This window comes from Nelumbo nucifera, chromosome 1 (genome assembly GCF_055504915.1).
Source record: "Nelumbo nucifera cultivar China Antique chromosome 1, China Antique-T2T, whole genome shotgun sequence".
Taxonomy (NCBI): Eukaryota; Viridiplantae; Streptophyta; class Magnoliopsida; order Proteales; family Nelumbonaceae; genus Nelumbo; species Nelumbo nucifera.
Genome location: NC_142649.1, coordinates 6833815 through 6858921, shown reverse-complemented (window position 1 = coordinate 6858921; position 25107 = coordinate 6833815). Strand labels below are relative to the sequence as shown.

Here is a 25107-nt window from a genome sequence, read left to right as displayed (position 1 = left end):
TAATGTGATATTGTGTTGTGGGGTTGGTGGTAGGACTAGATCCGGTCACATCCTAAATGGCCAAATGACACACAATGCACAAATTGACAAAATCAATTTAGGTGATGTTTGGCATGGATGTTGTTTTTTGAGAAAATGATACCATGTACGAATCACATCATATATGTCAAATTCAATATTTTCTCAGCCGTTGCTGTGAGTGGTGTAATGATGTAGAATAATCTTGAACGTTGAATACTATAGCCAATGCTAGAATAATGATATCAAACAAAACCAAGTGCTATTTTTTCGAAAAACAGACAGTACCATTTCCAAACAAAAAAATAAGCACAGTTAAGCACCGGAAGAAAGTATTGTATTCCCCGATGCCAAACACCTACTTTGAAAATCCCGCCAATCGTAAATTACACATGCTGACATGCTATGCTTCTTCCCTCGATTCGAATGTTGTCTCATTATCTCTTGAGAAGTTTTGTACTTCGGTGTTCGTATGCACTATGCACGACTGAACTTGAGTGTCCTCTTTTATTTGACCCAACTGAGAAACTTCATTACCATGGCAAGGGAAAGCCACTGACCTTGAGAATGTTGAATACAAGGTTTTCTTCCCGAAAATTTACAGCCAAATCCGATGCTTCAGTTTCAGAGACAAGCTCGAGTAAGAATCTCAGATTTCTGAATAGGGGTTTTATTTTTTCTTATAAATATTGAAGCCATATTTAATTTTTGCTGTTTTTATTTATTTGTTTTTTTTTGACTCTGTTGCTTAGGTTCTAAATCTTCTAACGGCGTTTCCGGACGAAAGAGAGTTAAGAGGACAGTTGAAATATCATCAGTGGAACCCAAAACAGAACCTCTGGAAGAGAAAGTAAGTTTTTAAAGAAAGGGAAGATTTATTTCTTTAGCTTTCATTTATTAGTGTTCACTTGTTTTTTTTTTTTTGATAAATGAATGAGATTTATTTAATCAGCAGAGGAGAATAGTACAATATTATAACAACTTACAAAGTAGTTGTTATAACAACTTACAAAGTAGCTTTCATTTATTAGTTAAGTACAGCTTCCACTATATTATAACAACTTACAAAGTAGCATAAAAAATGACCTCCCTGGATACCCCTGTTTAGCCAGAGAATCAACCATAGTATTAGCTGACCTACTTACCTATTTTACCTCAAATCTCATGTTCCTATTTAACCACTTTACTTTTTTGATGAGTTCTTTGTAACCCCAAATGGTAGCATCTGGGTTAAGCAGCCACCTTGTTACCACGTGAGAATCCCCTTCAACTAGGAGATGCTCCGCCCCAAGCTGGTTAGCAATCAAAATTCCTTGTACTGCAGCTAGTATTTCCGCCCTCGTAGAGTCCCCCACTCCCACCAGTCCTGAGAATAAGGAGATGATGTTGCTGTCTTTGTTCCTCAAGACACCCCCAATACCTGATGGCCCAGGGTTACCTTGGTTGCTTCCATCAAAATTTAACTTGATGATACCTTCTAATGGCGGATCCCATTCTGATAAGCGTTTGTTCTTCTTTGTAGAAGTATTAGCTATTACTAACCAATTCCTCCACAAATCATCAAAAGAGAAATCATCGAATATCTCCAAGGTTTTCAGCCAATGTATTGCTCTTATTAGAATGCGGTCCTTCACTTCTTCTAATCTTCTTTCCTTCTCTAAGAAAACTCTTGCATTCCTTTCCTCCCATAGTGTTCATAAGGTTGCTGCCCTGACACATATCCGCATGAACTTGCCTCTTCTAGTGTGCCAAACAAAAAAAGAAGGGTTAAATAACATACTCAAATCAGTTGGCGGAGACCACCTCCCTCCAAATAAACTAAGGCTCAAACTCCATAAGTCTGTAGCAAGGGAGCAGGAAATCAGCAAATGGAAACAGTCCTCATTCTGGGCCTTGCACAAGAAACACCATTCTGGGCCTTGCAAGTCTTCCAAACTGAGCCTTTCTGCAAGTTTTAAAAGAGATTTGGGCCCGACCTATCCCTACAAAACTTGTTGTATTCTGTTGAGAAACCAATTTGAGGGTGGGGGGCCTCGTAAGAGAAAAACCCTTTTTTGTGTTTTTAACTTCTGATTCCTGAACTAATCAAGACATACAACATCTAGAATTTATAAGAGCGAAAGTCCTATTTTCTATATTAATCCATCATTCAAATAAAATCCTACCAAATGAAACTATTGATTAAAATCCTATTTGAATTTATCAAATCTAAATCTAACCCTCTGCATGACTACTTGCTATGTTAATTTAACTAATAATACTAATATCTACATTTTCACAAAGGCTCAGTTTGGAAGGAGTACAAATACAAATATGCTGAGTGCAAAACCTTGTATTTGATATTATTATGTATATATTTCCACTTTACATATTTATATCTGTACTCTTTGCAAACTGAGCCTATTGAAATCTATACCATATAATGCTGATACTAGCCTTCGTATCCGTCAAAGCCATGATCTTTTTTTTTTTTTATTTTTTTTTAAATTTTGGGCGGAAAAACCAATTCCATTGATCCATTCAACAATCAACGGATACAAGCACTTTTTCATGGCCAATGAGACATTTCATGCATTCAGGGATAGAAGTCCACACGTTACAACATTTACGGTTAACCGCTACCTTAGCAAGTAATTTAATCTTAATAGCATCATATCAAATAAGATTTTTATAAATAGCATTTGTTTAAATATTTTAGTCTTCAAATCCTATCAATGGATTAAGACATTTACATGCAGACGTGCAAGAAACATGCCTTTATACTAATATTTAATAAAAATTATGAATGTATCATTCCATTTCCCTTAAACAACATCTACCCAGATACCAAATTTTGAGGGATCTATGTAAGATCATCACCATCATCTAAGCATGTCCCAACTAAATGAGGTTGGTTGCATGAATCTTGGTTTGGCATTCTGTTAGGGATCTAATCTAAGATCAATGGACCAACTAAGAGCATCATTTTGTGAGCTACTCCTTGTCCTTGGCTGCATATGTTCAAGCACAAAAGCAGTTGCACCATCTTCTCCATGAGACTCTCCAATGATAATTGAATCAGAATAATCATCATGATGGCACCAATAATTTAGACTGGACATTCTTTAAAACTGTAAGAAGTAACATAACTAATCAACTCAATCTTCATGTGACATTGGATCCTTTAAAACCACTAGTAAGTGTGCATGTGCTTTGCACATGGTAATTCTAGATGATGATAATGATAGTAATAATGTATCCAAATTTTTTTATAAACTTTATGTATTTTTTATTTTTTTGTTTCTATATTTTTTGTTTTTTATTAATAATCATGTGGATTGAAAATCCAAATCTGATTACATAAACACCTCATCCAAATATGTGATAACTGGATTGAGTTGTGAAGTTTCAAGTATCATTGGTAGGCCTACTTGCTTGTCTAGATCCTTCTTTTTGTAATATTTAATCTTTTTAGTGTATCTTTTTTTTGTTCATTTATCAAAAAATGTAATATTTAAATAGAGGGAATTGAATGGGGTGAAAAGTAGTAGTTCAATTTGCAATTTAAACCTCATAATTAAATACGGTCTAAATTCAAAAATGAGTATTTTAGTCAAAAGAAAGTTCCACAATCTTATTCAAAATTTTAATAGTGGTGTAAAAATAGAATTATACATGTGTTCAATTTTTTTTATAACTTTTTTTTTGTATTTTTGTGTAAAAAAATACATGTGCCTATTTTTTTATAACTTTTGTATTTTTTTGTATTTTCACACTTACTTTTTGTTTAATATGATAAATATATGATATTATACATGTGCCTATTTTTTTTGCAAAATTTATGGATTTTTTTTCTTTTTATATTTTATTAACTTTTATTATTTATTTATGACCTTAAAGGTTAATATGTTTAACCCAAAATTTGAACTATATATTGATCTTTGCCAAACAGTAAAATAATTTCATTTTTGGTCAATTCTAAATTATGTATTTCATTTTCATTACCAATAAAAATAATTCTTGTTTATTACACTTATTTTTTTAATTTGATATTAATAAAAATATCATAAATGTGTCTAAATTTTTCTACATTTTTTGTAAGTCTATATATTTATTTCTATTTTAAAATTTTGTTACCTAACTATGACTTCATAGGTTGATCAATTTGATTTAGATGGTTGAATTGCTTAGCCACCACTTGGATTAAAAATGGTTTTGTTTTTGAGTCAGTTTTAAAATATATGGGTTTATATTGTTAAAAATATTGACACAAATCTAATTTCATAAGAGAAAATGGGAGTTAATAATTTAAGTATAAGACTTAATGAAAGGGTATTAAATTAGGTGGGAAGTAATAATTGAAGTTACATTTTCTACCTTACCATTAGAGCTGGCATTGAAGCTGTAATAAAATGGCTTTTATACCCTTTTTCAAGCAAAGAAGTAGAGGGTAATTTTAGTCCAAAAAAAGTTTAACATTGCATTTACACTTTTTATATATAGTATAGATTATTGTGATTAGATGAATTTCGTATCATCATCAAGTACCATATAATTCATGAAAATTTCATCAATTATTGACACAAAACAGGAGGTTGTCAACATTGTGTGGTGCCTTGGTGTTGTCTTGCTCATCCTGCATTTTTTAGTCAAAGCTGCATCTAACATTAAAAGCTTTTGAAGAATCTTATTGAGAAATGAGAACTAGATTATTGCTTGTAGGCATTCTTTGGAAGTTTGATCAGTTCTTCCTTTTGACAAACTTTGGTACTGAGAATCGAACTGATTTGATAATAGCTGATATGTGCACTTTTTGAAAGAAAATAAGAAACAAATAATATAGGGGAGAAAACACTTTGCCTAACCCCCCACAGTACTTCCTTTTATACGGTCTACAGCTTGAGGCATATTGAATACCAACAGGTAATAAACTGGAAAAAAAAGCAGCAATTCCTCTTAGACACAACCAACTTCTTTTCAAACTTCTCCACTATAGGATTTCAAAAGCTAATCCTTCTAGGTTTGCACCTAGAGGGAGCCCTAAGTATTTGATAGGCTACTCACTCGAGAAACAACTAACTCTTCATCCCATACCTCAATTTCTTCATTGCTCATATCAATCCTTGCTACTACACTCTTGCTCATATTCACCTTTAGTTTCAATAGCTTCTCACCACCAGTAACCCTAACCTCCTAGCTTCTTGCTCTTCCTCACCTTCACAGAAAACAATGATGTCATAAGCAAATTGTAAGTTATAGTACTATTTATTGTACTCCACATAGCATCGGTAGTTTTTATTGTGGAATATGTTAATTCCAATAATATTTCGTGCTGGTTCCCATGGAAATGGAAATATAAAGGGCATCCCAGTGCATGAGGCTCCTGCCTATGCGGGGTCTGGGGAGGGACAGATGTACACAGCCTTGCCCCTGCACATATAAAGAGGCTGCTTCCAAGATTTGAACCCTGGTTATGGAAGAATTCTATACTATTGTAACATACTTTTATCCATTGAACCTTGATCTTTGCCTTCACAGTAGAATAATAGCCATTAGTCAAACAATAATCGAAGCATATATGGTTTCAAACTACGTGACTTCTGTGACTAATGGTTGAATATTGCATAGTTTTTGATTGATATATATTGCACATTTGTTGGTGGAAACCTTGTTACTTGGTGGAATAAAAAGCAACCAGTGGTTGCTAGGTCAAGTGCTAGGATAGAATAGATAGCTATGAAATGTGGGGCTTGTTAATTGCTATTTCAGGAATTGGTGATAAAAAAAGAATTTTACTTCAGGAATTAGGGTGCACTGTTGAAGGTCCAATGAAAGTATATTGTGATAAGAAGGCAATGATCAGTATCACCATAATCTTGTAACACTTGTTTATTCTTCTCTTCTCTTCTTTCTTTCTTTTTTATCTTCTAAAACCCTTGGATCATTTAAATTTCTATAGTAAAACTTTAAAACAAAGTATAAGCGACATTTTAGTATATAATAGAATGTATTCACACATATTAGTAATATGTAGCCATAGTAATTATATTATAGTAAGGCACCTGCCCTCAGGGTGGCATTTGCTAACCTAATCCACTTGACCCATCCAACCCATCTACTTGTGACCCACCTAAAACCATCCATTTAATATGTGGGTTGAATATATGTTGATTGGTCCATTGTGTTAAATAAAAAGGGTTGGGTTAGGTTGGATATCCATTTGGGTCAATTATATCATTATATCAAAGATTTATATCACCATCATTGTAATTTTTATTCTCTCTCCTCTCTCTTTCTTCTTTCAATTTTCTCTCTTAATTTCTCTCTCTCTCTCTCTCCTCTCTCTTTCTACTTCCAATATTCTCTCTTAATTTCTGTGGTAGGGTTGGGAGGGGTCTCTAGGGACTCGGAAGGAAAGACATTAGCATTGTATTCAGGGCCATTAACAGATGGTAATGCATTGAAAGCAGAGTTGTGTGGATTACTGCATGGGCTAAAATTTGCTAATCAGTTCGGTTTCCACAACTAGGAGGTGGAAGGGGACTCACAGGTGGTCATTTCATGGACGAGAGGTGACTTCCAAGTCCCATGGGCCTATAGACTAGAAGGCATATCGTGGGAGCTGAATGTTGTCTTCAAATGGTGAGAAGATCAGCAAATGGGATGGCAGATGTATTAGCCAAACAAGGGACAACAAGGCACCAAATGTTCTGGGCAAAATTATAAATTAGAAAGAGTGTCTCTAAGGTGGAATTTCCACCTATTGCAATGCTTGATATTGATATTAATAAAATCTTTTTCTTACTGATAAAAAAATCTCTCTAAATTTCTTTCTCCCTACTCTCCTCTCTTCCTCTTTCCTCCCTATTCCTTTTTTATACTCTCCTACAAATTCTCTCTTCTCTCCCTTACATTTTTCTATCCTCTCTTTTTGGTTCCTCCAATATTTCTTATATTTTCTCTCTTGTCTCTCTCATCTCTCACATGGATTCTCTCTCCTCCCTGTTCATTTTTTTCTCTCTTTTCTTTCTCATCTTTCCCTCATGTTTTCTCTGATTCTTTCCTCTCTCTTGTTCCAATTTTCTTTCCACTTTTCTCTCTCACAGATTCTCTCTCTCCTCTCCTTATTCCCTATTTTTTTTCTCCTCTCCTACAAATTCTCTTTTTTCTTTCCTATCTCCCTCACATTTTTCTCTTCTATTTCCTTGTCATTTTCTCTCCTCTTGCTCTCTCTCTCTCTCTCTCTCTCTCTTTCCCCCTATGTCTTTTACCTCTTTACTCTCTCTCATGAATTTCTCTTACCTACATTTCCCTATGCTCTCATCCATTTTGGTATATTTTTTCTTTCCTCTCTCTCTCTCTCATTCCTCATTTTCTTTCTCTATCTTACTTTTTAATGAATCTTGACTTTTGCATTTGTATTGAATCAACCAAGTAATGAAATGTGGCAATATAGGAAAAAATCATTTTTTTAATTTTCGCAATAAGGATTTATCATTTATCTACACAGTTTTAAATATATAAAATTTCAAATAGGTCACAATGGGTGGGTTAGGTTGGTTTGCAATCCATGTACATACAAGATGTATGGGTCATCAATAGATGTGGATCGTTGATGGGTGGGTTAGACTTCAACCCACATCCAACCCAACCCAACCCCTCCATTTGCCACCTGTACCTGCCTTGTGATTTTTGTTCCCTATGCAGGAGCCTAGTCACCTACCTATACAGGTGCCTTGTTGCTATATGTCATGATGTTAAGGTGAGGAACCAATTCGGTTAATTCATGATATAAGCTTATAGCAGTGATATATCCTGTTTACTGTTAATGCTTTTGTTTTAAACTATATAATTATACACTGCAAAAGTCAACTCAAGTCCAGCCTTTACAGAACTTGGTATTTCATCACTCCAGTGGAGTTTAGAACTGTGCTATACTGAGTCATCATAGAACTTATGTAATATTGGTGGCTGGTGTAACTATGATGGTATGTATCTTATTCTTATATGTACTCTGCAGATTTGTAGTGTTCCTGACATTGAAGAGTTTGCATATGGAAAGACAAACAGATCTTCTAGACCAAGTAAGATTCTTGCCCTTTGGATCAGTATCTGTTAATCTGTGTTTTCAAAACTGTTCAAGGCATTTAAAACAATCCCCAAGCTATATGTGAGATACAGCTTGCATGCAAATCACACGCCTCTTGGCTTGAGACCAATGATACTTGGATAGCTATACTAGGGTGCATATTGTGTCTGGTATTTCATTTCTGTGCAAATTCTGTATCTGACATCTTATTCAACTGTGTCCCTGGGGGAACATAGGTGTAGATGCGACATAAGTTGTATACATCACACAAGGCTTTACACTTTTGTATTGCCTCCAGCCACAGCTGTGCAACTTATATGCTATATAAGAAGAAGAATTTTAGTAACTTCACTTTTTAAAATTTGATTTAAATGCAAGTTGAAAGGTTTAGAAGAGCTAGGGAAAGCCTGGAAAGGACATGTCTTGGAATCATTATAGGGATGATAGACATTATGGTCGAGCACAGTGGAATAGGACTAAGGTTGGAGAAGACGAAGATGGATGAAGGCTTTGAACCTGCTATGAAGTGGAAGAAGGAACTAGCAGTGGAGAAAAAGAAGTTTCTGTTAGAAGAAAGCAAAGGGACAGCAGCCCTGAAGATTAGAGAGGATAGGAAATCAATGATATTATTGAGCGAAGAATCAGTCGGCTGGTTCAAGGGCTTTTTGGATGGTGTGGTCTTTGGGGTTTCAACCCCAGGTTGGAGAAGCTAAATGGGAAGGGGTGGAAAGAAATATACAATAGAAAAGAGAATCAATAATAAAGGATGTTTCTTGATGATCTCAGAAATTTTTGGGAATTGGTGGAAGCAGATTGTTTTGCCAGAAGGAAGGGAGAAATGGGGGCAGATTGCAATTACAGAGGCATTGAAGGAACACGAAGCTAGATGGTACATGAAAAGGGGAATAGTAAGAGGTGGGAGGAGAAAAACTTTACCCAGGATGGAGTTTCTGGAAGTGCGTTGGGAGGCTCTGCATCTGTGCCGACGATTGTGTTGGGGCGGGGGGGGGGGGGAGAAGGAGCAATGGAGCCAAAACATGGTGGTCTCTGTCCAGCATAGAGTAAGCAATTCAAAAGTTCTATTGGGTGATGTAATCGACAAATTACAGTCCAAAAAGGCAGCAGTCCTTATGCCATTTGAATTTTGAAGCAATTAAAATTGAAGGATGGGCTGGTAATTGTTGAAAACTGGATTCCTTGCAATGAGAAGGTGATTGGTGAAGGGAGCATAATCTTGAAGATCTTTGGGCTTCCATTCAGCTTGTGGTTGGGGTGTGTCTTTGATAAAATAGCAGTTGCTTGCAGTGGAGTTCTTGTAGAAGCAAACTCACAAGATTTGCATGTAGCAAGACTCAATTTTTTTTTTAAGAGTAAAAGGAAATAATTCAAAAAAATGATACTTTACCCTTTTAAAAAAAGGAAAGTTACAATTTGGGAGGTGTCAAGGTGACACCCCACCAATACAATTCTGATTCAGGCTAGACCATAGAGAGCATTCAAGATTACAAGCTTGAATTTTAAGAACTCCCCCAAGTCTGATTGATTACTGATTGAACTCTGGGAGCACCAAAACCTAGATAGGCACTATGATGCCAAATGCGGCCACAAGCATCTCAATATTCTTTGACTTATTCTCCATTGTTCTTGGTCTCCTCGTATGCACCATGGACCCTGCTACACCTGCCTTAGCCCTTCCAACTCTTCCAGAACTTCAACCCTCACCCCTCCTATATTCGGCCCATAGACATTTGTCAAGCCCCAAACACTAGTCCCCATTAACTTTCTTCAAACCTACTGAGACCGAGTACTTGCCAATTTTTTTTCCTATCTTTCTGAATATGCCTGAGTCCCATAAAATGACTTAACCCCCTGATAGCCCTTCATCTTCTATCTCTAACCATTCTCCACTGTTCACCCCCCTCCACACCCCCCACAAATCTCCTTCATTCCCACATCAAAAGTCTCCAGCTTTGTTTTCTATAACAACACTACCTCTGGGTTATTCTTATTAAATTCCTCATTACTGCCCTTCTTCTCTCCCTCAATCCCCTGACATTCTAACTTAACACCCTCATCCTAGTCTCCCCCCTTCCTATTTCTTTGAGAAGTGTAGAATTTCAACCCTTCACTGTTCTTCATCCAACAATTCCTCCTCGTCCCAACCTCTATCCTTCTCTATTCTTTCCTTTCTTTTGTTTTTCTCCTCCTCCTATTTTTCTCAAACTGCTTGAAAGCAGTCCTTACAAATTCTTCTCCTCCCCAAAAGAACAAACCCAGGGATTTGCCCACTATCACCTCCCTCTCCACTAGTTTTCTGATTTCAACTTCCTCATTTTGAATGGTTTCATTGCTTTCTTGTTCTACACCCCTTCTCACCTCACCCCTTCCTCTCTTCTACTCCTGTAACAGTCCCCACCTCATCTCTCCCTTAAGCCTCAAATGGAAAATTTCTCTTCCTGCCTTAAGCCTCAAATGGAAACTTCAGGGTTTTCTTGCCTTTCTCATACCTAGCAATCACCCAGACCCAATCTTCCTTTTATTTTTTCGATATCCCCTTCTCCCACTCTTTCGGATTACCCCCTTTAGTTAGTTTTTTACCAAATGTACCCCTGCCTCTTGTTACCCCCAATCCATTAGAATGAAAATTAGTTCTAGTTTTTTTTAGAGCCTCCTCCCCTTTTGTGGACCCCACTCGAAATAGACTTCCTTCTAACTCCCTCCGCCATTTGTGACTTCTCATCTCCCATTGATTCTTCACTCGTCCTTTAATCTTCCTCTTTCCCCACCTTCTCCTCCTCCACGTGTCCTCCACTACTAACTCCTTTGTCCTCCATGTCAGCACCCAAAATTGGACTCCGCAATCCCTTAAACTGCAAATTTCCCACCCAAAAACCCCACTTAACCATTCAGACACCACCAGAAGACTCCAGATACCCTAAAACCCCTTGCTTATCAAATTTCACCTCGAAATACCTTGGTTCACCCCTTGATCAAGTCAAGATTTAATTTCAGCTCATTTCATTGGTCAGGACCTATGATCCTTGAATCCCCTATATCTAAGCTTCTTCGGACCAATCCTGGGACCCTCGAAAATTCCACTCAATGTTAGGTACATCCTTTCCTATTTTTCCTTCTTTCAGCATGGCAACTCCTATCTTTTGCTTCCAGTGATCTCTTCCAAACTAGATTTCTTTCAACATGGTAACTCCTATCTTTCCCATTTTCCCTTATTTTAACTGTTGAAAAGCCCTTCACCATCATTTCCTCTGCTACAAAGTCTTAGCCCCGATCTTTACTTTCGTCTTTGAGTCTGCTGCTTGAGCAAAAACTTCTTCACTTGCTGCTCTAAACCCCAAACTTTATCTTGGTGGGGGGGGATGGACACTGATTTATTATTACTCAAAAAAGCCTATGAGGGGGCACTTTAATACTGTTGTAAGGTTTATTTAATTGTTACTTTATAGTTGCTGGTAGTAGGCCGACTTCTTAAGATACTGTCAGTTAGTTACTTGTCATTTTTTTTCCTTATTAGTTTGGTTCTAGGGTGTGCCGCCAGGGGCACACTTGTAATTTCTATTTTTTTTATTAAGTTAATATAAATAGAGAACTGGCGGCAGCCAGCAATATCTTTTTCCCTTCTCAATTGTATCTCCCTTTTCTTCTCTTTCTCTCTCTCTCTCTCTCTCTCTCTCGTCTCCCACTCTCCATGAATGATTACATGGTATGGTTTCCTTCTTTAAATTCTTGGACGTGGAAGACAGAGAAACCCTAGTAGGTTATTGGCGGAAACCCTAGCAGATTTCTTGCGGCACTTCCTGTGTTTTTTCCTTGGTCGTAATACCAAGGAAACCCTAGTCGGAGAAGGGCAATGCTGATAGAGACTCCCTTCCTTCTCTGTTCGATGCTGTGAAGTCGATTTCAGGTTGGCACCTTCGTACAGGTGCTGGACAGGTGTGTTCTTGTTTTTGTCTTCCTTGGGCCAATGGTATGAAAGGCTTATTCATTGGTTATATATATTTGTTTGGATGTTGGATTGTTAGACTGTATGAGCTGCAGTCGGACTGATAGTAATGTTTGCCTTGGTTGTGTTGAACTGATTACCGGGCTGGTTTAATGACTGAACCATCTCAGAGTTGATTTCAGCAGTGTCTTGTTCTCTTCCTCACATCCTAGAAGTAAATTCCTTGAGGGTTGATATTCTGTTTGTGGCTGCTGTGTAGTTGTGTGGTGTTTGGACTGTTTTTCAGCAGTATCCTATGGCGAATTATGAATCAACCTCATTTGGGGTTACACCAACCCGCAACACAACTGGTATGGGAGGTGAAAACATGATTTTTCCCATGGCAATTACCCCTTTAAATGGCTTGAACTACCTGGAGTGGGCTAAAAGTGTAAAACTCTATGTAACGGCAAGGGGTAAAGCTGGTTACATTAATGGAAGGGTGAAAGAACCCAAGGGTGAGATAGCTGAACATGATAGGTGGGACCAAGAAAACAGTATGGTGATGTCTTGGCTCCTCGTAGCCATGGAACCTGATGTGAAGAAGAACTTTATGTGGGCAAAGACCGCTAGTGAGATCTGGGAACAGGCCAAAACTACCTATTCTGAGCAAAGGCATTATGCCAAGGTTTACCAGTTAGAAGCTGAATCTTCAACCTGTAAACAGGGAAACAGTAGTTTGTCTTCATATGGAAAGAATTGGATCATTATCAGACTATAGAGTGGAAACATGATGATGATGCTAAGGCCTACAGGAAGCTGGTCTCTCAACAACGTGTGTTTGCCTTCTTGTTGGGACTGAACCCTACATATGAACCGTGGAGGGTTCAGATCCTAGGAAGCAAAGAGTTGCCGACGGTTCACGAGGTATACTCCCTTGTTCAATCGGAAGAAAGCAGGCGGAGTGTGATGGTTACAGCTGAGGGGGAGCAACAAGTTGCTTTAGCTGCAATGAATAATAACTCCACAGGGAAGAAAAGTGACACTAAGAAGACTGATGATAAAGATAAGTTGTTCTGTACCCACTGTCGGCGTTCACGGCATACATGTGACACTTGTTGGGACATCCACGGGAAACCCAAGTGGGTAGTGAAGAATCAAGAACAGGGTAAAAGTCAAGGTCAGAAGAAGATGAACACAACACAGAATGCAGCACATGTGGCAACCCAAGATACTTAGGTTGCCGGTAGTACTCGAGACCACCCTAATAAGTCTGACCCCAAGGAAGATATAATGAATTCCTTCAGAGAGCACCTGGAATCTTATGGTAGGGCTTTGCGACAAATGGACAGCTCAGTCACTGGTACTCCCTTTACTTCATTTGCATCTACTTCAGGTAATATCACTTTTGCATTCCATGTCACTCCCACGGATTCCCCTTGGATCATTGACTCAGGGGCCTCCAACCACATGACCGGTAAGCCGAACTCGTTTTAGACTTATAGCCTTTTGTCAGGAAGGGATAGAGTGAGACTTGCAGATGGTTCTTTTTCCTCCATTGCAGGCCAAGGATCAATATCTCTTCCCCATGGCCTTAACTTGAATTGTGTATTGCATGTCCCTTAACTTCCTATAAATTTGCTTTCAATTAGTAGCATTACAAGCTCTTTAAACTGTAGTGTAACCTTTTTTGCTGACTCATGTGTTTTTCAGGACCTAACTACTGGGAGGACGATTGGTAGAGGGAGCCTAGTGGATGGTCTCTACATTCTCGACAACAAAGCTGATCTCTCGGTGTCATCCTCAGAGTCACATAGTCAGTCAAATAAGAGTCAAATTTTTTTGTGGCATAGTTCCAGTGTCAAACGTGTCAGTTGAGCAAACAATGTAGAACAACTTTTCACTCAAGTAATAAAAGATCAAATGTTCCGTTTCATGTTGTGTATTTTGATGTATGTGGGTCTACCAATGTAATCTCCGAGGGCGGATATAAGTACTTTATCACATTGATCGATGATTACTCTCGCTATACATGGGTAATTCCTATGCGTAGTAGAGACGAAGTTCCAAAGATTGTGAAAGACTTATAGAGGATGGTATTTACACAGTTCCATGTTGAAATACAGATCTTCCAATCCGACAATGCAAAAGAATACTTCCATGGGGAGCTCAATGAGTTCTTTGTCTCCCACGGATCTATTCATAGGAGCTCATGCGCCAGAACACCACAACAAAATGGTGTTGCAGAAAGAAAAAATAGACACCTCCTTGAGGTAGCTTGCTGGATGATGCTACATATGAATGTTCCAAAAAGTTTTTGGGTGGATGCTATACTTGCAGCTGCTTATGTCATTAATCGCATGTCCTCCAAAGTGCTGAACTACATGGCCCCTCATCAGTTATTGTACCTTTAGTCTCCTTTATTTTCCATTCCCATGAGGGTCTTTGGTTGTCGTGCCTTTGTCCATGATTTGTCTCCATCTCGAGGTAAGTTAGACGCTCGGTCCATTCCTTGTGTCTTTCTGGGGTATCCCTCCTCTCAAAAAGGGTATCAGTGCTTTGATCCCGTTAGTCGTAAGTTTTTTGTGTTTATGGATGTGTCATTCTTTGAGTCTGAGCCATTCTTCCCTGCTTCTCTTCAGGGAGAGAGTAGTAGTGTGGAAGAGGAGAAGCAGGTTCAGGTATCTCTTCCTTCTATTCCGAACCTTGCTTCCTTCCGTGTCTTCCAATGTACATGTCGTAGAGATCAGCGATGTGATAGAGATGTGGAGCAGCCAAACACTGAGCAATCGACACCATTAGACTCCTAGGAGGTAAGTTCACTCCCTAACCCTACTCCTACTGTGGATGACCTTGACATTCCTATTGCTCAACGAAAGGGAGTCAGGTCATGCACTACCAATCACCCCATTACCTATTTTGTCTCCTATGATCACATTTCCCCCTCATATCGAGCCTTCCTATCTGCAGTTGATTGCATCCCTGTTCCAGAAATGTTGCAGAAGCCTTAAAATGCCCTGAATGGACAGATGCCATGGAGGAAATTAATGCTCTTCACAAAAATCAAACTTGGGAATTAGTGGATCTTCCAAAGGGGAAAGACCCTGTGGGGTGTAAATGGGTGTTCACGGTTAAGCACAAGGCAGACGGAACAGTTGAAAGGTACAAAGCAAGGTTAAGCCAAAGGGTACACACAAGTATACAGGGTTGACTATGATGAGACTTTTCCTTCAGTAGCTAAGATGAACTCAATTAGGGTTCTCCTGTCCTTAGCTGTTAATCTTGACTGGGAATTGCATCAACTGGACATAAAGAATGCTTTTCTGAATGGTGACTTAGAGGAGGAAGTATACATGGTTCAACCCCCTGGATTTTGTGCCAAGGGAAGTGAAAATAAGGTGTGCAAGCTGCGAAAATCTCTTTATGGCTTAAAATAGTCTCCTAGAGCCTAGTTCAGTAAGTTTCACATGGCGGTTCAACAGATGGGCTTCAAACAATGTCAGTCTGATCAAACACTTTTTGTGAAGAGATGTCAAGAACAGGTTGCTGTATTGGTAGTGTATGTGGACGATATCATCATTACAGGAAGTTGGAGCTCAGAGATACAAAAATTGAAACAATTCCTTGCATCTAAATTTGAAGTGAAAGATCCAGGTCCCCTGAAGTATTTCCTTGGGATTGAAGTTGCCCGCTCAGAAAATGGTATATTTATCTCTCAAAGGAAATACACCCTTGATCTATTACAGGATACAGGCAAATTAGGTGCAAGGCCGGCAGATACTCCCATGGATGTTGACCACAAGTTAGGTGACTGTGTTGGTGAACCTCTGAAAGATGTGAAACAGTTCCAAAGGTTAGTGGGAAAGCTGATTTATTTGTCCATGACCCGTCCAGACATTGCCTATTCCGTTGGGGTCCTAAGCCAGTTCATGCACTCTCCTAAGAAACCACACATGGAGGCAATAGAGAGAGTTCTTAGATACTTGAAGAAATATCCCAGAACAGGTCTACTATTTAGTAAACACAATCACCTAAAGGTGGAAGTCTTTATAGATGCTGATTGGGCAGGAGCTGTGGATGACAGAAAGTCCACAAGTGGGTATTGCACATTTGTGGGAGGAAATCTAGTAACCTGGAAGAGAAAGAAACAAAGTATGGTAGCAAGGTCAAGCGCTGAAGCTGAATATAGAGCTATGGCACATGGGGTGGCTGAAGTCCTTTGGCTAAAGAATCTTCTAGGGGAGCTTGGAGTTGTTGTTCATAGTCCTATGTCTCTTTACTGTGACAATAAGGCTGCAATAAACATCGCCAGCAACCCTGTCCTACATGAGAGGACCAAGCACATTGAGGTGGACAAACACTTCATAAGGGAAAAATTGGAAAAAAGGAAAATTTGCATCCCTTATGTCAACTTCAAGGAACAACTTGCTGATTTCCTCACAAAGGGGCTTCCATACTCGCGACATAATGAATTATGTGACAAGCTGGGCATGATAGACATATTCAGCCCAACTTGAGGGGGAGTGTTGTAAGGTTTATTTAATTGCTACTTTATATTTGCTGTTAGTAGGCTGTCTTCTTAAGATACTGTCAGTTAGTTACTTGTCCTTTTTTTTCCTTGTTAGTTTGGTTCTAGGGTGTGCCGCCAGGGGCATACTTATAATTTCTATTCTTTTTATTAAGTTATTATAAATAGAGAACTGGCGGCAGCCAGCAGTATCTTTTTCCCTTCTCAATCGTATCTCCCTTTTCTTCTCTCTCTCTCGTCTCCCACTCTCCATGAATGATTACAAATACCTTACTCTAGGAGCATGCAGATCTATATTTTCATGATTTTTACTTATCTTTTAGCAGAAGAAATTCTGAGAAAATATGAAAATGGCTTCAGATGACCTTCGAAAGATCATCTGTAACAAACAGTGTCAATAGAAACCAACAAAGAATTAAGCCTTTCAACTTTTCAAGCCCCTTCAACAGGATGACCCAATCAATTCCAAGATAAAGCCCTTTAGTACTCAACATGTTATAAAACCAAAGACCAAGTTTTAACATGATGAGGCAAATTGTCCTATTAAAATCATTCTTTTGGATCATCATAAAGGTGTGACAGTTCTGAAAGGATCAATGTTGAATAGTTGCAATCTTTGATTGGATATCAAATTTCGTCAATTACATGGTTAGCTTTCTAAATGCTGTCTTCTACTCTTCATCTTCATGCATGTTTCCCATATATAAAGCCACCAGCAGGGGAGTTGTTTTCCAATGAGGCATTGACCCAAGAATTCCTTATATAAGGACTTTTTTTTCTTTTGCTAGTTTAACTTTGTATACACAAAAAAATTATCAATCTAACCTGCAATTTTAAATCTTAATTTTTTTGTTTATCAGACCAAGTGGAATCACCTGATAATTGGGGGGAAGTTCTTGAAGGTATCAGAAAAATGAGGTCTTCTGAGGATGCTCCAGTAGACTCTATGGGATGTGAGAAAGCTGGCAGTGTTTTACCCCCTAAGGTAAACTTAATTCTATAATTTTCTTGAATTATAGGTGCTTTCTGCCACCGGAATTCCAAATGGTATAAGATCAATGTCTGTCTGATTGACCCTCAAGGTCATTTTCTAAATGCAATTTTGCGTGCACACAGACATTGGAGTCAGAGTGATTCATTCCAATTGTCTGATGCAGCAAGATGGAAAAACATGGACTTATGGGTACTTCTATAGAAACCATAAATACTATTAAAATAGTCCATATGTTTCAAATCAAGAGATCCAAATTACAAATAGGGTCAACACATATAGAATCAATACTAGAAATTATATTCACCATGAAAAATGATTCCTTATTTACTCATTCTAGCCATGGAACCAGCTATGAATTTTGCTGCCTAAATCAAAGGAAACAAGATGTTTAACCTGGAGGCTCAAGATCCACATGAAAAGATGCACATCATTTGCACATATGACTGCATCCATCCAATCTAAACATTTATGCTGTAAAATGTAATAAAGCAAAAGATTCTTCTCTTGTTGAGTTTCTTTGTCTAGTTGGGCCAGAGAATACATGATCAGTTGTTCCTTTACGTTCAAAGCACCTCAGATATCTTTACAGCCAGAAATTTGATGCAAGCATCCATCAAATATTACATCCATCAAACATTTATGCTGTAAAATGTAATAAAGCAAAAGATTCTTCTCTTGTCGAGTTTCTTTGTCTAGTTGGGCCAGAGAATACATGATCAGTTGTTCCTTTACGTTCAAAGCACCTCAGATATCTTTACAGCCAGAAATTTGATGCAAGCATCCATCAAATATTAGATACCTAGATACCTGTGCATGCCTAGCAGTATCATATGTAACAAGTATTAAACCCTATACTTATTGGATATGATACTAGATGCTGCATGGATACTAGATGCAAATAGCATTAAACTTATGTAAAATGGTATGTTTTAACAAATTATGCCATAAAAATATCTGCACATGTTAATGGCATTTAGCTTCATAAACTAGATATAAATGCATGCTATCATTATATTACATGGGATTCCAGTACCAGTATTTGTGTCCAGGATTTTAGGAAATGGGAAGCTGTATCCCTGTTTCTTGTATCTGTATCTGGGCATTATAGCAGTAATTTTTTCACCTTCTCATTGTGTTTGAGGACCTAGGCACAGAGAGTGATTGGATGTGGTCATAAGGCATGTTATCTCTATTTCTTGGATTCTCCTGGCTAGGAAACTACTAGGGGCCTGTTCGTTTCCTCTTAACTCTTATCTCTTAAGAGGAATCTTTTAAATTTAAGAGAAAAATGGTTGTTCGTTTCCTTTTATCTCTTATCTCTTAAAGCGTAATCATACAACTTTTTGTTTTCCAATGATACCCCCAAAAAGACAAACAAAAACTCTCATATATGGGATCAATATGGATATTTGATCATTTTCAGAATTCAGAACAACATTCTCTGCATTCAGAGTTCATAGGAAAGAAAAGTTCATCAATACCAATATACCTCTTAATGTAATTATTGCACTTTCAGATGTCAGACTTCAGAGCAAACGAACATACCCTAGGTTTACATCTTTTGATGTGTTCTTAAATTGGGTTAGTCTATCTCTTGTTGAAGTAATAAAGAGCATATTATCATATGACATAGATGCTTGAGTCATTTGTTTTTTTAATTGTTGTGGTTATTGTTCACTTCATGGTTTGAGTCAATTTAGTTGTCTTCATTATATGAAGTTTGTCAATTGTATGACATTGTATAAACACATATTCTCCAACTAATGGTAAAAGTGTATTTATTTTTCAACTTGTGCATACTGATATGTGGGCCCCTTGAGAATCAAATTCTTGATTGGACTTCTTTACTTTGGTGCTTTTCTGAATGATATTCTAGATGTACATTAGTTTATCTTATTAGAAGCTATAATGAAATCCCTACCATTGTTAAGAATTTTCATCAAATGGTTTTTACCCGATTTGATACAAATATTAAGCGTTTTAGGAGGGAGTATGTTAATTTTTCATTGACCTCTTATTTTACTATGGCGTCATTCATTAAATCTCCTGTATCTTTATCTAACAGTAGAATGGTGTTGTTGAGCATAAGAATATACATTTGTTAGAGTTTTCTCGAGCCTTCCTCATTAGTGTGCATGTTTCAAAACTGTTTTTCAAAGGTAGTTCTTTCTGCATCTTATTTTATTAGCTGGATGCCCTTTTGTTTTATTAAATTTCAGATTCCATATCAACTTTTTGTATCTTGAATATCCTGCTTTTCTCTTCCTCCAAAGTATTTTATTGTGTTCCTTTAACATGTTATTGGTCCAGGTCATTCTGAACTTGATACTTGGGCCATATGGTGTGTCATTATTGGTTATGCTTCTACTTAAAAAGGGTATCATTCTATCATGTTAAAGATCTTGTATCTAATAAAACATTTTTTACTATAGATGCCACCTTTTGGGAGTCGATTCTGTTTTTTCTTTCCATCTAAGATATTTCTACAGAAGAAGAATAACTGCTTGGAAGAAATTTATTTGACACCTCCGCCTTCACTTGTTTCCTATCTTATTCTTACGTATGTTAGTTTTGCATCCACATTGTTTTACATACTTACTTTTGAAACAAGTGGGCAGAGCCATGGGTTTGTAGAAGCTGAATTTTGATGGTAGCAGTGTTGAAAATCTGAGGCCATCTGGTTTTGGGGGCGTTTTGAAATGAGGAGGGTAATGTAGTGGTTTTAGACTTGGGTCCAATTGGTGTTGGGGACTCTCAATAATAGCTGAGTTGACAGCGGCTGTATTTGGAGTGCAGAAAGCTGTGGAAACGGGTGTTTCCAACTTAATCATAGAAGGTGATTGAGTGATTCAAAAGTGATAATTGGCTGCTTGACAATTGTTGAAAATGCTAATTGGGTCCACAGTAATCTGTTGAAGAATTTGATTAATCACTTCATATTAGTGTATGACAGCCCAGGGAGACCTAAGGACTTGGAGTGGACAGTGGAGGGTGGAAGATAGTGTCTTACTGGAATCTTTGGAAAAAGGATTCGGGAGCAAATGCAACTTTTATTGCCTTGATTCCTAAGAAGAAGGACACTTTCCATCCTATAGAGAACACTGATGTGGACCCCACTGCTGTGGTCCTCACTGTGTTCGTATGGCAGCACAACATATATTTTTTGTTTGTTATGTCAGTGTTAGTTGGTAGTTATTTCAGTTTGTTGTTACAGCTTGTTATTCCAGCTTTATTATTAGTTTATTTGCCATGTAAGCAATAAGGGCAATTCAGCCCTTTTACAATTAGTCAACATATAAATATTAAGAGTGGGTCGGCAGATCTGAATTTTTCGACCCTCTCTCTCTTTTCTAAAAAACCCTTCGTGTGTTTCTGCTCTTCTCCTTCTCTTCTTATTCTTTTCTTCTTCTGAAATTCTTTTCTTTTACTTTCGAATTCAAGACTGATTGTAGTCTTGATCAACTACTTGGTATCAGAGCAAGGATTAGGGTTTCTCATGTGAGTCTTATCCAGCCAACCACATGAGAGTTGCTTAGGGCTGGAAGACTAAGAAGGAGGATCGACTGATTCTTGGAGGCTACTGGTAGTGTGCGGCTACTACTAAGAAGATTGTAGAAGGCTGGGAGAGTTCCAGTAGTCAGGAAGAATTAAAAAGGGTTTCGGATCCCCAAGATTAGGTTTCTGCATCAGACAGAAGGTGGCGGCTAGAGATCTTCTTTCATAAAGTAAGTTTTTTTTTGCTTGAGAATAACCTTGAAAGAACCATCTTGGTCTATTCTGAGAGCGGCTGTAAAACCTTTTTTTCTTTTTAGGGTTTTGAGAGAAAACCCTAAAATTCAGAACTGTCATTGGTTTCAGATCAGATCTGAACTGGGTTCATACAGAATTCTGTTTTTCCCTTGTTTGTGGAAGACCTAGGCTGGCTGTTATCAGTTGTTTAGGTGCTGTTTTCTATTACAACAGCTTCAAAAGTTTTTATTGCTAATTCTTAACCAAGAATGGAGTTCAAGAATCAGGGGGAAGGTGCTTTTGGGACTAGCAATTCTGGTAATATGTCTGAGAATGCATTTTAGATTACAACTGTGAGGTTTGATGGATCCAACTACTTAGAATGGGCCCAATCGGCCATGATGGCCATTGGGGGTAGAGGAAAACTTAGCTACCTATTGGGAGATGTGAAAGAACCATCTAAGGAGGACCAAATGTATACCAAATGGGTTCAGAAGAACTATTTGGTTATGACATGGCTGTGCAACTCTATGCAGCCACATATCAACCGAAACCTTTTGTGGGCAAAAACAGCCAAGGAAATATGGGATGTCATGAAAGAGACCTACTCCCAACCCCTTAATGTTGCTAGGGCCTATGAATTGAAGTGTGAGGTTAATAACCTTAAGCAAGGAGAGAAACCAGTATCCGTTTACTTTTCTACTTTGAAATCTTTGTGGCATGAAATTGACCACCTAGAAACACTTGAGTGGGAAAGTCAGAAGGATGCACAAACTCATAAAAAGCAGGTTGAGACTAATAGGGTTTTTGAATTCCTAGCTGGTCTAAATTCTGATTATGATATTGTGAGACAACAAATACTAACCAGGGACAGTGTGACCTCATCTCAAGCCTACTCATTGGTGCATAGTGAAGAGACTAGGAGAAAGGTTATGATGTAGCATTAGCCCTTCCCACCAGCCTTGGCAGCAGTTAAACCTAAGTCTGGGGGTGATACAGAAAGGGATATGAAGAAGGAAGATAAGCGGGATCTAGTGTGTGAACATTGCAAGAAACCTAAGCATATTAAAGACACATGTTGGAAGCTGCACCCTCATTTAGTCCCAGCAAAACTGAGGAACAAAAGGGGTAATGCCCATATGGCTGTTAATACCGATTCTGCATCCTCATCAGGCACAAAAGGCACGCCTCTAGACACCTTAGCTGCTGTTCGGGCTGCCCTAACACAGTTGGAAAAGGAAGTTGGGAGTTCAGCTCAATCATCTCAGTCATCATCAACTCCTTCATCAAGAGTTTGAAGTGAAAGATCTGGGAGAGCTACGATACTTCTTGGGTATTGAGGTTGCTAGATCTAAACACAGAATCTTTATTTCTCAAAGGAAGTATGTTCTAGATCTATTAGCAGAAACTAGAAAGTTGGGTGTTAAGCCTGCAGATACACCCATTGAACAGAATCACAAGATCAGTGCAGAGGGTGGAGAGCCTCTTGAAGACAAAGTTATGTTCCAACGGTTGGTTGGAAAACTCCTCTATCTTTGTCTCACACGACCAGACATCAGTTATGCAGTCAGCATTGTCAGTCAATACATGCACTCTCCTAGAACTACTCATCTCCTTACAGTTGAGAGGATATTAGGATACTTGAAGAGATGTCCAAGTAGAGGTATATTATTCAAGAATAATGATCACATGAAGATAGAGGTCTATACAGATGTTGATTGGGCTGGGAGTGCTGATGGCAGAAGGTCTACCTCTAGATATTGTGCCTTTGTAGGAGGTAACCTTGTCTCTTGGAGGAGTAAGAAACAAAGTGTTGTTTCTCGTTCTAGTGCTGAAGCTGAATATAGATCTATGGCTAATGGTGTGGCTGAAATCCTATGGCTGAAGTCATTATTTGAAAAGTTGGGTATTGATTATGTGAAGCCCTTAATGCTGTATTGTGATAATCAGGCTGCTATTAATATAGCTCATAATTCGGTACAACATGACAGAATTAAGCATATCGAAGTCGATCGACATTTTGTCAGAGAAAGGGATGTGTCTCAAGAAGTATGTCTCCCGTATATCACCTCCAGCATGCAGCTCGCAGATCTTCTCACCAAGGCTGTTCCAAGGAAGAAGTTAGAGGCAGACCTATGCAAGTTGGGAATGACAAATATCTATTCCCAACTTGAGGGGGAGTGTAGAGAACACTGATGTGGATCCCACTGCTGTGGTCCCCACTGTGTTCGTATGGCAACACAACATATATTTTTTGTTTGTTATGTTAGTGTTAGTTGGTAGTTATTTCAGTTTGTTGTTACAGCTTGTTATTCCAGCTTTATTATTAGTTTATTTGCCATGTAAGCAATAAGGGCAATTCAGCCCTTTTACAATTAGTCAACATATAAATATTAAGTGTGGGCCGACAAATCTGAATTTTTCGACCCTCTCTCTCTTTTCTAAAAAACCCTTCGTGTGTTTCTGCTTTTCTCCCTCTCTTCTTCTTTTCTTCTTCTGAAATTCTTTTCTTTTACTTTCGAATTCAAGACTGATTGTAGTCTTGATCAACTACTCATCCAAAGGATTTCAGACCTATAAGCCTAGTGGGAAGCATGTATGAGGTCATCTCTAAGGTCCTAGTTCTACAATTAAAAAAGATCCTCCCATCTCTAATCTCACCGTATCAAGGAGTCTTTGTTGAAGGAAGACAAATTGTAGATCAAATACTTATTGCCAATGAATGTGTTGAGGTGAAGAGGAGGAGAAAGGAAAAGGGGCTGGTTTGCAAATTGGATCTTGAGAAGGCATATGACATGGTGGACTGGGACTTTTTACTAGAGGTTCTCAAGTGTAGAGGGTTTGGGGAGAGATGGTGCAGGTGGGTTAAGGGATGCATATCTTCATGTCATTTCTCAATACTGGTGAATGGTATAGCGAGGGATTTCTCCCCTACAAAAGGGGTATTAGGCAAGGAGATCCGCTGTCCCCATTCCTTTTTACCCTAGTAGCTGATGTTCTAAGTGCCATGGTTTCAAGGGCTGATGCTAATAATTTGATAAGAGGTTGGAGGATTGGGAGGGAGGAGGTGGTGGTCACGCATTTAGAATTTGCAAATGACATCCTTTTGTTTGTGATGGGGAGGAAGGGGAATTATGGAACTTAAAGAGACTAGTGCTTCAATTTGAAAGGAAGTCCAATCTTAAAGTGAACTGGGGAAAAAGTTGTGTGGAAGGACTCAATTTAGGGGGAGAGGAGGTGGATTTCTTAGCTAGGATTTTGGGGTGTGAAGTGGGGGAGTGACCATTACAATATTTGGGGCTACCATTGGGAGGGAACCCAGCGGTAGAGAGCTTCTGGTACCTTGTGATTGAAAGATTTCCAAGAGGTTAGCAAATTGGAAGAGGAATTACATCTCTTTAGGGGGTAGGATGACCTTAATTAAGTCAACTTTGGCCAATTTGCCAGTTTATTTGCTGTCTACCTTTAGAGTATCTATGGAAGTAGCAAACCAATTAGAGAAGATAATGAGGGACTTCTTGTGGAACCAGGGGACACTAAGAGGGATCACTTAGTGAAGTGGGAGGTGGTTTCTAGGAGTAGAGATGATGGAACCCTTGGGTTAGGGAATATAAGGCTAAGAAATACGGCTCTGCTGAGGAAATGGATTTGGAGGCTACCGTTGGAATAGGACAAGCTTTGGTCAAGAGTGATTGTTAGTATTCATGGATTGGTAGATAATGGCCGGGATGCAGGACTCAACCCTGGGGCTTCTCGGTATTCTCCCTGGAAAGCTATTCAAGGTATTTTTCCTTTGATGCTCCCTTATTTCAAATATGATGTCTGCGTAG

At 38.4% G+C, this 25107-nt stretch overlaps 1 protein-coding gene across 3 annotated transcripts in view; it reads left to right on the top strand.

Moving 5' to 3' along the window:
* The first annotated feature begins 328 nt into the window (after window positions 1-328).
* ATNTH1 (DNA glycosylase superfamily protein) overlaps window positions 329-25107 on the top strand; it is an 82237-nt gene continuing 57458 nt past the window's right edge. The window contains exons 1-4 of one of the 3 annotated variants that reach the window (XM_088896327.1): window positions 329-658; window positions 771-868; window positions 8018-8081; window positions 17415-17539. In XM_088896327.1, coding sequence (XP_088752453.1) covers window positions 424-658; window positions 771-868; window positions 8018-8081; window positions 17415-17539 — 522 coding nt within the window. In that variant the 5' untranslated portion in view covers window positions 329-423. The remainder of the gene's footprint in view (window positions 659-770; window positions 869-8017; window positions 8082-17414; window positions 17540-25107) is intronic. The other 2 variants (XM_088896326.1, XM_010244444.2) reach the window with 2 other exon arrangements.